The sequence below is a fragment of the Caloenas nicobarica genome, chromosome Z (assembly GCF_036013445.1).
Source record: "Caloenas nicobarica isolate bCalNic1 chromosome Z, bCalNic1.hap1, whole genome shotgun sequence".
Classification (NCBI taxonomy): Eukaryota; Metazoa; Chordata; class Aves; order Columbiformes; family Columbidae; genus Caloenas; species Caloenas nicobarica.
In genome coordinates this window covers 8,970,469-8,986,967 of record NC_088284.1, presented here as the reverse complement: position 1 = coordinate 8,986,967, position 16,499 = coordinate 8,970,469, and the positions used below count along the sequence as shown (strand labels likewise).

The window sequence follows — 16,499 nt, the reverse complement described above, 5'->3', positions numbered from 1 at the left end:
TGTGAATTTTACTGCCTGCTCCTACAGCGACCCAGCGGAGCCCAGGTTTGGCTGAGCACCGATGCACGAATCACTTACACTCTGTTATCTGGGTTGCATATTTGGTGCAAACACTCCCAGGAATGTCACACAGCATGGCCCTGGGGAACAGAAGAACAAGGGGAGGACTCCTAACAGAAGAACGAAGTTCTACACCAGTGCCCTGACTTTTAGTTTTTTATTTGTTTGGGTTTTTGGTTTGCTGTTATTTTGGGAGGTTTATTTTGTTGGGGGGGTTTTGTGGTTTGTTTTTTGTTTGTTTGTTTTTAGCACTGGTTAGTTTCTGTCTTGCAGTTGGGACTGGATTAGCCTATGAAGGAGAGAGCAGCGTCCCTCCAGGGCCTGAGTTTATGGCTCTCAAAATGGTGCTTGTGCCCAGGTTACAGCAGCAAGTCACACCTGCGCACAGATATTTTCAGAATCCTTCTTCGCTCACAGAAATGAGGCTTCCAGGAGCAAGATTCTTAGTGTCAGCGGTATTTTGGAATTTGTGCACAGCACAGGGGTGCTCCACAGCCACCAGAGAGCTCTGAAGCAGTGGGTACTCAGTGTCTTGTTAAAACCATGGAGAAAAGAACGGGCATTAAACTGAGCTCCCTTTGAGGCAAGCAACTCTTAGAAAGCCTCTCTCCACCTCCTGGGGCCAGGGAGAGCTTTCCTGTGCACAAGCGGACAAGAACACATGGCAGTGGGGTAGTCTTTGCACTTTCTGAAAGCATAAATGGATGTGAGCACTTAAAATAGTTTTCCCAGCACCTTCTCAGCAAGCCCACAGAAAACAGGGCTATTGGGGAGCTTCTGAGGAGTTTTGCAACTTCATTTGGAGCCAAGGAAAAGGTCAGACTGTGGGATGTGCACACACTTCACAGGAAAATGAGATGCCCAGCCAGCAATGCAGTGCTAGGGAGGAAATATTTCCCTCTGCATACTCTGACATTTGGGAAAGGAGTACTGGTTGATTGTACTTTCAGGTTTTTTAAAGAGCAGCTCAGCAACATACATTCACAGGCATTTTCTGTCTCTGACCCAAGTGGGCTATTTCTATAGCTCTGAATCTTTTTTAAACTAGATCCATGAGCCAATCCACAAGACTATACCTTGTTATAAGATTTTATTATCAATCTCAGAATTTTATTTTCCTTTTTGAATGGGGACTTGGCTAAATGAAAAAAAGCAGCCCTGGCTGTGAAAAATCCACTCATCCTTGGCAATAACAGGACTACAGACATGCTTGAAGTGCTGCATGGCCAGGAGATAACAAATCTGGGCTCCTAGCGTGCAATGGAAACCAACCAACGCTGTTGTCAAAAGCAGTCATGTTTTTCTCTCTACTCTTAAGGTTGTTACCTAGATGCTGCTTTAATTCTTGCATGAAAATGTGCTAAATGAGCATTTTAAAATTGTCATCCTCTTCCTGCTGTTTGATATTGCACTGACTCCTGGTATGAATGGTTTTCATTTCAACTTGAGGAATGTAAGCAAAATTGTCATTACAACAATTGTCATTACAAAAGATTAAGAGAGCCTGGCCATGTACAATCAGCTAAATACAGAACTAAAATGAGCTCACTTTTGTATTCAGGTGCAACAAAGACTATTGATGCTCATGGCAAATGCTCAATATTTTATTTAAATAATTAATATTATTTAAAATAAAATTCAATTTACTACAGAACTCGTGTAGAATTTGTTTTAAAATAAACGTGATGAGAACAGCCGCTGCTCCTGGAACTATCAGGAGGCAGCTCAGGGGGGTCTGTGGCTCAAAGCACAACTGCCAGTTTTGGTTCTGCCTCTACACTTCTCCACCAAAGCACCTAGATCTCAGTATCTCACAGCAGCAAGCACATAAACCAGGGACATAAGTCAATCTGACCTGAGAACCTAAGGAAAAGCCCTAAGGTCTCAAGTGCAACTAGGGACACAGAGCCCAGCCTAGCACCAGCCGCCACCAGGACCTCACCCTATCCAGGCTGAGCTTTGTAACGTGACAGGAGAATGACAGTACCGGTGTAACCAGCAACACAGGGCGCCCAGAACAACATTCGAATCTCATCACATTGTGTCCCATCACATTTCTTCAGAAGTGCCTCTCCCCTAAGCCACCAGCTAATCCCCTCACTCCAGGGTCTTTTACTTCTGTGAGAAGCCTCCCCAGAAACATGTTCCCAGCCTTCAGCCACCCAGTGATGTAAACACAGAAACCTCACTGCCAACACCAGAGCATGGTCACCAGGGAAGACACAGACTGGTACGTGTCTTTGGAAGGAAAACACCAGCTTCACAGGTGTCACTTCCCATCTTCACGTCTCTGCTCTCACCAGTACAACCAACTCCACAAGCAGAGTGGTTACTGTGGTGGGGTTAAGAGCCAGACCCACAGGAGGACTGTGAAAAAACTTGACACATATTAACAGAAACAGATGATTTTATTTAGAGGTTTGGTCAAAACAGTTGTTTCTTTGCTAGCAAGATTTCTTGCCCCTTCAGGACTGTCTAGTACCAGACAGGGATTTGTTTGGATATTAATTCTGAGAAAACAGAGACAAGCAACACAACTGAATGCTCCCAGCAGTGACAGTAAAGCAGATCTGAATTTTGTTTTCTGGCTTTTCTGATTAATCAGGAATGCCATTTTCTTGTTTCAAACTGTCACATTTCTCACCTGGGAAGGAAAGCCGGGCAACTGCTTTACCCGCACCCACAGAGTAAACAGCTGCTGAATCTCCTTCTTTGACAAGTTTTAATTTCAGCAGCACCACCAGGAGCTGGTGAAGCTGAATGGTATGAGATGCGATGCATCCTACTCATCATCCATCTCCACATCTGCTAGATACTTGCCAGCTACATCTCTCCTCAACATCATTTTGTTTTAAGTAAAGGTACGTAATTAATATAGTTGAGCACCTCACAGAGAATTCCAGGAGTTAACACTGGACCCAAATTAGATGTTTTGGTCATATAAAGCTAACAACATAATGGAGACAAATGCCGTCTCCTTTAGGGTGCTGATGAGCAAAAACCTACTGAAAAACCTAAAATGAGGCAACCAGCTGAGCCGTTTCCCCTCCCAATGTCAAATGCTCCCAGCTCCATCCTCTAATACAAGTTTGGATCACTTGGCTTGGTTTTTGCCATGAAGTAGGAATAAGCCACACAAAAAAAGCAGCATGTTCCAGCACTGCAGCTGCTGGCCCAGACACCTCTGGTTGTTCTGCCCAACAGAGACTGTTCACGCGTGTCTACAGGATAGGCAGGATCCAGCACATTCTTCATCTGCTGAAGTCAAAGAGCATGAGAGATGGGAATCATGACACTGGGAGTTATATTTGAGGGTTTTATTAGTAGTTCTGCAGAATCAGAATATTTAGCAAATTAAAGATTCTCCCAAACTGCTGATATTTTATGTATTTAGAACTTGAACAATGTACAATGTAATACTTTGAAATATCAAAACCAACCCCAAACCTGATTTCTAGTACTAGATGTTATTATGTAATTCTATAGCAGTGTGAGAAATGGAACTAATGCAGTGAGTATATTTGTCTTAAAGAAAGTGCTTGAAAGAAACCTCCTGCATCACACTGAGTATTATTTAAAACAAAAAAGATAACTGATTACCTAGCAGGGCATTGTCTTAAATATCCTACAAGCCTGGGGGATTAAGAACACCAAGCCCCAGCTCTCTGCTGTCAGGTTCAAGAATCAAGAGAAGTTGCAGGTCCAGGTAGAGTTCATAGCTTACCTGTTTCAAGAGAACTTACACACCACTCAGCATTGGATGCTCATGTCAGGCAGAAGTGTTCGATGCATGGATAAAAAAACCAAAAAACCCACAAGAGGAACAGCTTCTCTCTTTATGTATAGCGACAGTTTCTGAACCAGTGTTTTACTAAGTTACAGACTAACTTTCAACCAAAAAAATAAAACTCCATTGCACTAAAGGTCAAATTGAACCAGTTAATCTGGACTGTGACACAGTCAAGTAATTCAGTACAAGCAGACACCATGAAAGCAGCTTCAACGAACCAAAGCATCCTAGTTTCAGAATCAACTTAGTATTCTTCTGTCCAACTCCAGTGCAAGAGTGAGAGGGGGAAAACCACTCCCATCTCGACCTATGTACAATTCCAGTAGAGGCTGGGCAGTTTAAACTCTCCGTGGCCAAGCTGGAAAAAGGAAACTTAGGAAAGGACACTTTAAAAATTTAATTTAAGAAAGAAAGTTGGCTCTCAGTGGAAAGAGCAATGCTGGAGTGATGCACGCAGGCAGGCTTGCTCAGTCACTCTCCTATGTATGTGAAAAGCTGGACTCCTTCCTGCCGAGAGCGAGTCACACTGGATGTGAAGGTGGCGGGGCTGGTCCTGCTCTGTTGCACGCTGAGAATCCCGGAATGAATTTTCAGCTGGCTCCTGCACGGGCCATTAGATCTTCCAAAGCGTTGTGTCGGTCATTCTTATGTACTAATAAGACCTCCTTAATGTCTTTTAGTTCAAACCCCATTTCTTTGAATTGACTCATTAGTTGAAGAAGTTCTGTGATCTGAAAGACACAGACAGTCCATTATTTGCAAGAGAACAGCAGATCAGTGCTTGGTGGAGGTTTAGCACAAAGCCAGTGTTCCACGACTGGGCACCCCATGGCAGGGATTCCTCCTCCCAAGCACAGCCCATTCCAGTTCTGTTTGGAGAAAGTCCACTCCCAGCAGAGCCAGCAGCACTGTGGGTGCAGTAGCTCACGGAGCCCCAGCTCCACTACCCCACTTTTGCAGACATGTGTTTCCAAAATCATCTTCAGCAAGCGTGCCAAAGCGCAGTCTGTGGGAGTGTCTCTCCCAGTAGGAAATTTATCAGCCTGACCCACTTCGGGCTCCCAAAAATGCTGATTAATGACACTCTGCTCCCCATCCAGTAGCTCCTGGTGCAACTGAATGTTTTTAAAGTTACTTTGACTTTGGGAACGGTACAATAGCCTTTGCTATCAATTGGCCTTTTAGATCTAGGTAAAACTTGGGGGATTAGCACAAACCCTATTGGACATACTCTGTATTATACTGCCAACATCAGCCATGAATCCTCCCTGAGCTTTGAAAAACTAAAGTGACAAGGAGTGAATCAGTCGATCAGACTTTTATGAATGCTCTGCCATTTCCAGTGCCTCCACTACACAGGAAAGAAAAACCCCAAAGCAGGTTGACATGGGCAATGAGGAGAATAGTAATTTCTAATTTTGGGGTTAAGACAGTAGCAAATGTGTTTCCTTAACTCGGTCACTTCTTCCATTCTACACTGTTTTTCCTCTGTTTGCAAGCTTATCACTAAGTCCAACAAAGGCAGGAACACATATATCTTGGCCTGTACCTCTGAAGATTTCATGTAGTAATTCAGGACACAACAGGCTGGCAGACTTTAACAGATCCTCCTGTCCTCTGCCCTGGCTACCTGCTCTTGCCTCTGTACCTTTGATGCTGGTACAGCAGCCAAACAACGAACCCGGGTCAAAGCCCCATATCTTCCAGCTGCTTCTAAAGCAAGCACTAACCCAATTTGCTGAGCAGCCAGGCAGATGCATTTGCACAAGGGAGGAAATTCACAGCGATGGCAGGCTGGCAGGATTTGACAGATAATTTGCTGCTTCTGAAGTTAACTGTCTCTGTATCAAACACCTTGCTCACAAGAGAACTCTGGGTTAAAAACATCCAACCAGACTAAGCAGGGTCTTTAAGAAATCCTGTCTCCATAAAAATGCATGCAAGTGAGAGTAATAAAACAATCAGAAGAATTCTAATGCTTTAACACATATTTGCTTTATCCCCCAAAGGAGGATGTCCTTCAGCAGTCAGTTTTGGAAACAAGTCAGCATTACATCAGCCAGAGGAATTGCTGCTGGAATTCCCCATCCCAGAGCATTCTCTATTCCTTAACGTATTGAGGCCTCACCTTCTCCTCTGGACACTGGTGCATTTCCAAAGCTGCTTCAACAAGAAGTGGATCAAAGCCCTTCTCACAAAGCTGTCCATGTGCAAACAGGTAATCCAAAACCTGTGGGGAATGAAAAAATAAGCCCAAGTTTGCAGAGTAGCATTTGCAGCACATGGTTGAATACCATGGCTGTACCTGCAGAAGGGCTGAGCATGACTCTACCCCGGGATTCACCAGGGAATGAGATAAAGTCCTTCCTATAGAGTTGAGATGCTCTCTGTAAGAACTTGTTCAGCAAAAGCAAACAAGCCCTTCTGTCCTCGTGTGCTCTCCCACCAGCTCTGAATGTCATCTTCTACTCTAGTCAAAACAGTCTCAGAAGCCTATCTTTAGCCTTCCATGTCTGATCACTGAGCAGAAGGCAGAAGTTTAACTGCTTTTTATACTACAAGTTTTTAAAATGAAAGCGTAGGTCTAGCAGTCAAGACGTGTCAGCTTTTAGCTTCCTCTCCAGACTGCTGCAAGAGCTGATGCAATCTGAAAACAGTCAGCCTTTTAAGGTCAACTCAGAATACTGGTGAGTGAGCTGCAAATCTCAGCTCATATGCCCAGAAACTGCTGCCAAATTTCTTATCCATCCTCAGCTTTGAGAGGTTGGGGAAAGGTCAGGTAATGCTAGGAAAACAAAAGAATGCAGCCTGCAAATATAGCAGGATTTAAAACTGTCCTCCTAAGGGACGTGTTTTTCCATTTGATACTACAGTCCACTCCAGCACACAGCTTAAACAGCTCTCAGTGCATAGGCAGTGGGTGAGCAGATCAGCTCTCCAAGCATGGTCCTGCCAGGCGATGCTCTGCGCAGCACAGAGCCTGGCTAAGGTCAGCACGGAAAGTCTGTCCACACTCTCCCTGCTCTAAAATGTTTGTTTGAAATGGATCCAAGACCCAGAGCTATGCATCACCCTGCAGCGCTTTATGCTCTGTGACCTGTTTTTCAAAAGCGTTTGAGGCAACACATAAGGCAGGAAGCACCACAACCTGCATGCACAAAAGAAAGTCGGTCAGCAGTGCCTTGCCAGAGCCCTTCAGGGCTGCTGTAAGCCTGCAGGGACCAATCCCTCTACAGGGAGAGACGTCAGCATTACAACCCCTGGTGTTCAGAACAAAGGAAGCTGGCTGCTTTTTTTGGCACATGGCATGGCATAGGGCCACACTAAACTTCCTTTGGATGGTTCTGTGACTCCTGGGGAGACCCAGTGCCACCTGTCCCAAGCACCAGTGCAGCTGCAGCCCAGCACCCACACATGTGGCTGACTGAAGCTGTCTCATCAAAACCAAGTGCAGACACTTTTCTTCAGTTTCGGGAGCCTTTACTGCCAGGTGACAACTTCTCTAGCAGTTAATATCACAGCACCTACAGGCTGCAGCTCCCTGTTAAAACAAAAGTAATCTCCCCCTATGCATTTCGCAAACTCAAGGTTGTTTCTCAGCAGAAATCAGCATGCAGACAAGGGTTTCTTCCCCATTGCGCAAGGTCTTACCTGGTCTATGTTCTGTCCCTTCTTCTTCATGGCTTTCAGGACGCTCTCAGGCGAGTACCCCATATTGACAACTGTCTCTACGCACTGCCTCTCGCTAGCAGAGAGGACCTGCTGTAGCTCAGGAGCGGGGCCACTCGACCACTTTGTGCAGCTGGTGTTATTGGGCACTTTAGACACTGGGAAATTTTGGTGCATTACCTAAAGGGGAAAAGGCGGAGGCTGAGGTGATGGTCATCTGCATCCCCACATCTGTTTCTGGCTAGTGCAGGACTAGGATACCCCATGTAATTAATCCAAGGGGCTTCCTAGACTGCCCTTGGAAGTTACAGTTAGGATGAAACAGAGCAGTGCAAATAGTCTGACTCCCACCATAATCTTTTCACCCACAAAGCAACAGTCAACAACCCAGGTTCTTCACAATATATCCTCTCCTGCTGGTGGGACCAAACCCTTCCAATACCCAACCTTTGCAACGGTGAAAATCCCTACAATACAGCCAAGCCCTGCACCTCAGAGGAAGCATGGAGATTGCTTCCTTCAACACGATTTTACTTGTCACCCATTATTTTTTATTCAAAGGAATGCTACTTCTGGAGACTTTCAGAAACACAATCCAGTGCAAGCACACAGGTATTTGGGAACTTACCACAGGGACTTCTGTTTCCTTGTAGTCTGGGTGTACCTGTGGACAACACACAAATAAGACCATTATAAACATTATGCACTAGTGACTAGAATTTGTGACAGCTGGGGGAGAAGGGTTTTATGGGACAGTACTGGGAATAAGTCTACCATACTAGGGAGACTTCTGGTCTGATTAGGCTTCCCCATGTGAGATGCAGACATTATGCAGTTACATATAGCCATAGAATAGCCATCATAAGGATCATGTCTCCTCTCAGCACTCTACAAACAGTACACTCTAAGAAACATGTGTCTTCTCTCATAATAACTGTAAGCTTGTTTATTCTTTCCCTGTAACGGCTACATGTTCATACAGCTCAATGTACCTGACTGGCTCCTGTTCAGCTCTTGACCCAGTGCTACACTGCCTGAAGGACAGTGACAATTTTGAAGTCATTGCCTAGATACTTCTCTTGACTTTTTGACCATGAGAAGGAATGAGAGAAACACATGCTGCATACACTACTAAGGCTGGGTAACATTCCCTGCTGTACACCTGCTCCACTCCTGCAGAACCAACCACTGCTTCATAAGGCCTCATCCAAGACAACTGCAGTGCAAAGGCAGAACTTTTGCCCCACTGAATCTGCACATTTCTATTCAGTCATTTAAAAGTCTTCCTGAATTTTAAATGTAATGAGAAAAGACTGCAAGAAATCACTGTGGAGCAAGAGCCTCGGTTTTTCCACATTTCTTAATACTTATTATGCCAACACTGATTGCTTGAAAGCCTGTCCACTTCTTTCAGGAAGGCTTTCTTTGGGCCCAAACTAAAGAATAAAAAACTGTCTGTAGAAAACCAATTCTCAGAAGATCTATAAGGATTTTAACAAATTCCAGGTATTTGCAAATAACCCCCAAATAAACCCCAGTCTGATTGACTGGTTTACCCAAGAATTTCTCCTAATGGTGGCAGAGGGGTTCAAGGTGCTTCACGCACACCCTCTCCAGGCACCAGGAGTGGCCCATCCTCCCTAGCCAGAGATCCTGTAAACAAAATGCATCATATTAATCAGGTCTCTGACCAGCTTTAATTCCAACCTGTTGTCTTCAGTAGCCATTTCTCCCTCTGCCAATGCTGCAAAAAGCAAACCAATGAGCTTAAAAAAAAAATACTCAGAGGAAAAGGGACCACTGAGGACAGAATTAGTGCAGCCTCAAAGAAATCACAAGTCTATTTCCATCCAAAATGCCTACTTCCAATTCACTGGTGAATCATAAACTGCAGTGGTAACTGCAAAACCAAAGTTACAATTTCTAGTCTTTTGAGAGGAAAATAAACAAACAAACAAACAAACAAACAAATAAAATCCTTGTGGAATACACTGGGACATAAAATTATCCTGAGGCTTTCTAAAAAGGGCAGGCTGACTCCTGTGTAACCTTGCAGAAAAGGGACACATGACCTTTCTGCTCCCAGCCACAGGGATGACTGTGACTTCCTTCTATCGTATTCATACTCTGAGGATTTCTGTTATATTTTTTTTCCAATGCTTTTGTTGCATTTACTTCAATTTCTTGCAGCTCAGCTGTCATTTTCCAGCCACTGGGACCATATTGTGGAAACATGAAATAAGTATAGTCCGCAGTCTTGGAATTTAAACAGAAACAACTAGTTCTGTCAGCATACATATTTCTTGTTTTGCTACTTCCAAAGCAAAAACAGTTTCAAATGAAGGTCTTTATTAGTTCTCCTAATAAATCTATTTTTCTTAATCAGTTTCTATTTTCCCTATAGCATTCTCGAGAATCACAAGAATCATTTAGGTTGGAAAAGACCTTTAAGATCATCAAGTTCAACCGTTAACCCAAGACTGCCAAGTCCACCACTAAACCATGTCCCTAAGAATCTCATCTATGCGCCTTTTAAACACCTCCAGGGATGGTGACTCCACCACTTCCCTGGGCAGCCTGTTCCAATGCCTGACAACCCTTTCTGGGAAGAAGTTTTTCCCAATATCCAATCTGAACCTCCTCTGGTGCAACTTGAGGCCATTTCCTCTCATCCTGTCACTTGTTACTTGGGAGAAGAGACCAACGCCCTCCATGCTCCAACCTCCTTTCAGGCAGTTGCAGACAGCGATCAGGTCTCCCCTCAGCCTCCTTTTCTCCAGGCTGAACAGCCCCAGTTCCTTCAGCCGCTCCTCATCAGACTTGTGCTCCAGACCACTCACCATCTCCGTTGCTCTTCTTTGGATGTGGAGAATATACCTTCCCTGTTAGTCTTTGGTAAATTTTAATCCAGAATAGAGATTTGAATAGTTAGAGTGAAAATTTGGCCATTTGAATGCCCATCTATCTAGCTGTAAGTGATCCTTCATGTTAATCCCTAGGGAAGTCTCATGCCATACTTCAAGGTTTCACCTCTGGGCTACATATGATCATACAATCACCTCTCAAACCCGTGATCTGTAGCAGTGAGCAGCTGCTCAGCTCATTGCTGCTTCTGACAAAGCTTACTGTATTAAATTTGTTCTAGCTGTTTTGCTGTGCTCTGATGAATACACTAGCTGCCTGAATACTGTATTTCGCCATTAATAGTGCATTAACCTAAGCCTGAAAAGGCGTGAAAGAACAACAGGAGAGAAGCAGTGTCACTTGTTTCAGGATGTTTTAGATGCAACATTTGCCTCCACATCTCCACATCTCCCCAGCAACCCCAGTTCTAACCCCCTACATGTTTACCGTAGTCGCTGTGCTTTGAGATGATGAGTCTTCTGTACAAACTGTTGACACAGCCAGGGAAGGCAGCCTGGATGAAGGGGATAATGTCGATGTCTCCATGCCACTGTCCTCATTTAGAGTGGAAAAACCAACCATATGGTGTCCATTCAGTTCACTAGCTTTACTCTGAGCACAGGTCTGCAAAGAGCTGAGCAAAGTGCCATTGCGGAGACAGGTAGTGCTGTGGAAAGTGCTTGTGAGCTTTGATGATTTTTGATCATTCTCATCGGAGTCAAGTTTAGGAAAGGACAGGGATTTGATATTGCTCACTGAAGTGATAGGGGACAGGGACACTTTGGAAGACAAGGACATCTTTTCACAGTTTCCCAACTGCGGTAAAGTGATAAAGCCATTGGGTTTGTGAAGGGGCTTGAAGTCCAACGTGGCCCTTTCTATGGATGCCAGAACTTCCTCATCTTGCAACACAGACTCAGACCCTCCTTTGGGCAAAGTATTATCTAACAGCTGGGCAACAATTGGCCCAGTAGTACCAACGTGAATTTCAAGAATATTTTTTAATTCCTCCTTATCATTGATAGTCTTTAATTCCAGTTTGTCAAATGGGTCTTCTTCACATTCAAAATCAGCTGGGTTGAAGTCTGCTTTTGGACAAGGTGGACTAAGAACCTTTTGCTTCACAGCGCTGCTGTTGGCCGGCGTGGGAGTAAGAATATTATTGTGCTGCAAGCTAGCGAGGATGGGGTTAATAGGAGGAGGCATGGCCTCAGGACAAGGTCCATCTGAGAACCCCATTTTGTTGCTGTCCTCTGGAACTGCCTTTGAGGTCGCTAGCGCTTCTTCTGCCTTGCGTTCAGCTTCTCTCTGGGCAGCTTGAATGTTTTTGATATCTTCAGCCCACGCGATAGTTTTATTTTCCAGTGAGAAGTCATACTGACCAAGGGTGGAAGTGAAAGGAAAGAAGAAAAAAAAATACAAGTTATAACAATCATACCTACTACTTTTAACAGCAACATATGTAACACAGAATAAGCACTACATGAATTATCGTGGACAGCCATAGTTTTTTTTTTTTTCCAGGCATCTCTTGTAAACTACAGACTGGCAAAGCTAGAAGATACCAGTAGTTCATTTTGCATCTAGCAGCAAAACCTGGCTATAGTCTGGATTAGAATGTCATATTTTGCCTCCTTCCTACATTTAGTTTTGCTTTAGAACTACTGATCATCCCAAGATCGGTGTCACAGCCGTTCCACCCTCTCCCCCCAGGACAACAGGTGCAGCAAATAGAAGTCTGATGCATTAGTAAATGGACAATCATACTCAGATCTGCCATCACTGAACTACCCCTGTCCACAAGCCGCACAAGTCATTTAAGGCTATGGCAGTGTATTTTTTGCATCTAAAGACCAACACAGTATTACTTGTTCCCCCTAGAAGACTCCTAAGGGACTTGATATTAGAGTTTTACACTCATTGGCTTAAGAGGTATTGGTATTCTTACCCCAGTGCCAATGGCTCACTGGTCAAAGGGCATATACTAGCTACACTGATGATGATAACTACCTGCAGCAGCAGCTTTTCCTGCAGTTTCCGGCACAACAGGATCCCACAAGCTTTTCTCATTTAGCATCAGCTCCTTCAGGGCCAGATTAGCACAGGAAGGCATTTGTAAGATACTCCCTACCAGTGGCTTGGTTGAGAGGACAAAATTCTGGACTAAATCTATGTAAAGCTTTAATGTCTTCCCAAGAATGAGCAGCCTCAAGAGCTCTTTAAATAAGCACAGAATGTTCAGACAACACAGCCTACAAGCTAAATCCAGGGTGTAACCTACCTGTGACTCACAAGAAGTCATAAGATGTCTTTGACAGGATAACGGTACATAACCAAACAGGAGTGCTCTTTGCCATGGGACTGCTAGGTCATACAAATTTCCAACTCTGAAGAGCAACAAGCCAGCAAGACTTGCTAGGCCTCTGCTAGGCTTTTCTGGGACCTGCTATGTGTTGTACCACATCCCATCCTATAGCAGTGTTAGGGAATAAACCAGCTTAGCTTACCAAGTTATTTGGTATACTGCTTCTTATGGAACTTGTTTAGAAATTGCTTACATGGAATTCACTTAGCATAAGTAAGTTTGCCTAGCATAACTTCTGCAAGCTGTGAACCTTTGAACTTCCTGCTTTGTTAAGTAAAAAGGGCCTCAGAATCTTCAAGGTAGAAGATAAGAGGAGCTGCGTTCCTGGAAATAAGTAAAGGAACAGAACAGAGTCTAACAAATGACAAAACAGAAGAGTGTTTTGTTTATTGCCAAGAACTTATCTTCTCCAGGGGAAAAATAGCAACGGAAAGTCAGGGCTTTGATTTATGACCCTATCTGAGGAAAACAAAGAGATCCAATGAAGAATGGGAAGACTCCGGACTCTAATTTTGCAACTGGCCCAGAATGATGTGTGTGTGGGAGACTTGGATTGTGGAGGTATAATTGCCTAAGACTATCTTTATTCAAGGTCCCTCTTCAGGAAGCAACAGCTCGAGATGCTCCATGCTGTACCTTGAGAAGAAATTGTTTATTTTAGAAGAATTTCTGGAATCCATGCCTGAGTCTCTGCTGCAGGAAACCTAGGGAAAAGGAACTTCCCTAGCAAGCAGGCTCCAGTGACATCCTGGAGAAATGTTGTCTCAACTGTGTAACAGTTTTCCCTTCCCTTAGCTCTGAGACTCCACGAGGTGTGATATACAATTTACCAGCAAGGTGACTTTGCTGGCAGAAGTGCTGGGCACTACCCATCACAGATTCTTCACTATCTGAACAGAGCTATCATAGTTTTGTGCGTCTGCGTGTATATGGTCACATATGGCCCAAACTGACCCAAGCCGTATATTTTTTAATAACAAAAAATGGGGAGTATTTATATAGAAACAAATGGCTTGGGTAAATTTTGCTTCCCTGCACCTTTTTTTTTTTTTTTTTAAGAGCTCTCACTACAGCTGTAAAAAAAATTTAAAAAAGAAGACAAATTGCACCACAAGATGTATAGTCTACGTAGTCGCATCATATTATGCAAGGCAGGCACACTGTATTTGAGCCTCAGCTTGGCAGGAAAATGGAGACACAACACAACAAAGCCAGCAGTAGGATGCTGAGTCTCCTTTAGCTTTCCCATACCAATTTAACCAAGTAGAAATATGTGTATTAAGACCATAAGGTAATAGTTTAATGGCTATAATGAAAAAATCCATGATGCAGGGTAATATGCAGGGCGGGGGGAGGTGGGGAAAGGCAGAAATATCTACAGCAGCCTGTCACAGCTGAAGGGAAAACATCATCAGTCTGGACTGATCAAAGAAAATCAAGGATCCAAATGAAAAAACAGTTCAGTTAGATTTCCTGTATCACAACCTGAATTTGGAGATTAGATTTTCAACAGTTATGCTAAAGCAACTGATTTTATGCTACCAAGAGTTTACCATAACAGAGGCATGCTGCTCAAAGACCTGGAAGTCATCTATACCAAGCTGTAACCTGTTTGCTCTACAGGTGGAAAAGAATTCCCACTCAGAACCACATAGAAAGTGGGAACTGGAAATCTGTTTCTTCATCACACTACTGTGAGAACCCGTAAAACACAGTCAGAGAAACACTTGTTAACCTCAAACAAGATCCTGCAAGTATGTCATAGCACGGGTGTATCAGTTCGTAGCATTGTTCTTTAAAAGGCTACTTATATTTGGTCAGGGTAACATTTAGACCTGTAACTATTACACAGAAATGCTGTGCTTTTTTGAAATAGATACACTAAAATAAATCATAGAAACACAGAATACCAGGTTGGAAGGGACCAGAAGGATGATCTAATCCAACCTTTCTTGGCAAAAGCACAGTCTAGACAAGATTGCCCAGCATCCTGTACAGCTGAATCTTAAAAGTGTCCAATGTTGGGGAATCCACCACTTCCCAATGGCTGATTGTTCTCATAGTATAAAATTTCCCTCTTGTGTCCAATCAGAGTCTTCCCAGGACTAGCTTGTACGCATTACTCCTCGTCTTTTCCATGTGACTCCTTGTAAAAAGGGAGTCTCCATCTTCTTTGTAGCCACCCTTGAAATACTGGAACATGGTGCTGAGATCCCCCCCTAAGCCTTCTTTTCTCAAGGCTGAACAAGCCCAGTTCTCTCAGCCTTTCCTCACACAGCAACTTCCCAGTCCTTTGATCATCTCTGTGGCCCTTCTCTGAACCGTCTCCAGCCTGTCCACATCTTTTTGTACAGCGGGGACCAAAACTGAACCCAGTATTCCAGGTGTGACCTGACAAGCGCTGAGTAAAGCAAGACAATGACTTTTTTGCCTCAGCTGGTGATGCCCTTGTTGATGCAACCCAGAATCACGCTGGCTGCCTTTGCCACAGCAGCTTACTGGTCACTCATATTGAGCTTGTTACCCACCAGGACCCGAGGTCCCTTTCCATGGAGCTGCTCCCCGGCCAGACAGATCCCAGCCACTGCTGCACTCCTGGATTATGTTTTCTGAAGTGCAAGACCTTACACTTGCTATCAGTCTTTTTAAAGCAATAAGAAGCAGCAGCTTTTTTCCATAGCCTATCATAATCTTTCTATAGATTTTAACAGATCATCTGCAACTACTGCCTGGCATACAAAATGACAACACAGGACCAACAAAACTAACGTATGAAAGTGTGTTCAAACTGTGACTATTCACAATTTACAGCACCACATGTTCAGGGCAGAGAGCAGAAAGATAAAACATGTCACTTACCTGGGCTTCTCTGACAAGCTGAGAAGAATCAGGTAGGCAGAAACCAATGGGTAATCCAACCTTTGCTGGGGTTCTGAATTTGTCTCCTATCTTAAATGGGACATCATCAAGATAACTGAAAGGCCCTAAGAACAAAAGCAGAAATTGTATTTAAAAAAACAACTTACAAGTTTAATGCATTCAATCAAGACTCACATTTCTTTATTTGGGGGCTATTTTATCTCTGCTGCCCCAACTACACCAGGTGACTCAATATGAAGGAAGTTGCTTGATCAGAAACATAACGAATGTGTTTGGACTTTACTGTCTCAGTTTCTTGTTGGTGTTTTTTTGTTTGTTTGTTGTTTGGTTGGGCGTTTGTTTATTTGGTGTTTTGTTTTTGGTTTGGGGTTTTTTTTTGGAGGGGGAGCATTTAATGTTCTAGCTCATGTCTATTAAAAAACCTAAAACAAACAAACAAACAACAACACAAACCACAAAATCAAAATCTATTCAATTGTTGGATTGTTAAGTCACTATACCCAACATCTTAGCTTCCCTGGTGACAAGACTATGCCTACACAACTGGAAGCTGAAGCTGTCCTGAACACTGTATTCTGTCATGTCTCTATAAAAAGATCTATCATTTTTTGTCATATTCAAAACAGGCTTTTAAATGACCCATCTTTAGAGCACCTGAACCAACTAAAATCCAGGCTCTGGCATACAAGTAGGAAGTAACATTTGCACAGAAGTGGTCCAAAGGCAAAGTGGCGCAAAGCTGGACACTCCACTTTAACCAAGACACAGTGAAATAGCTCAAGACTATTTGGCATAACAATTCTGATTTTTGAAACAAGCAATCTAATCTAA

At 43.6% G+C, this 16,499-nt stretch overlaps 1 protein-coding gene across 1 annotated transcript in view; it reads right to left on the bottom strand.

Moving 5' to 3' along the window:
- Positions 1-2,487: 2,487 nt before the first annotated feature.
- UBAP1 (ubiquitin associated protein 1) overlaps positions 2,488-16,499 on the bottom strand; it is a 37,224-nt gene continuing 23,212 nt past the window's right edge. Inside the window, exons 3-8 of the mRNA XM_065656118.1 lie at positions 15,648-15,772; positions 10,871-11,800; positions 8,148-8,183; positions 7,502-7,699; positions 5,979-6,080; positions 2,488-4,581 (exon numbers count right to left, since the gene is read on the bottom strand). Coding sequence (XP_065512190.1) covers positions 4,441-4,581; positions 5,979-6,080; positions 7,502-7,699; positions 8,148-8,183; positions 10,871-11,800; positions 15,648-15,772 — 1,532 coding nt within the window. The 3' untranslated portion in view covers positions 2,488-4,440. The remainder of the gene's footprint in view (positions 4,582-5,978; positions 6,081-7,501; positions 7,700-8,147; positions 8,184-10,870; positions 11,801-15,647; positions 15,773-16,499) is intronic.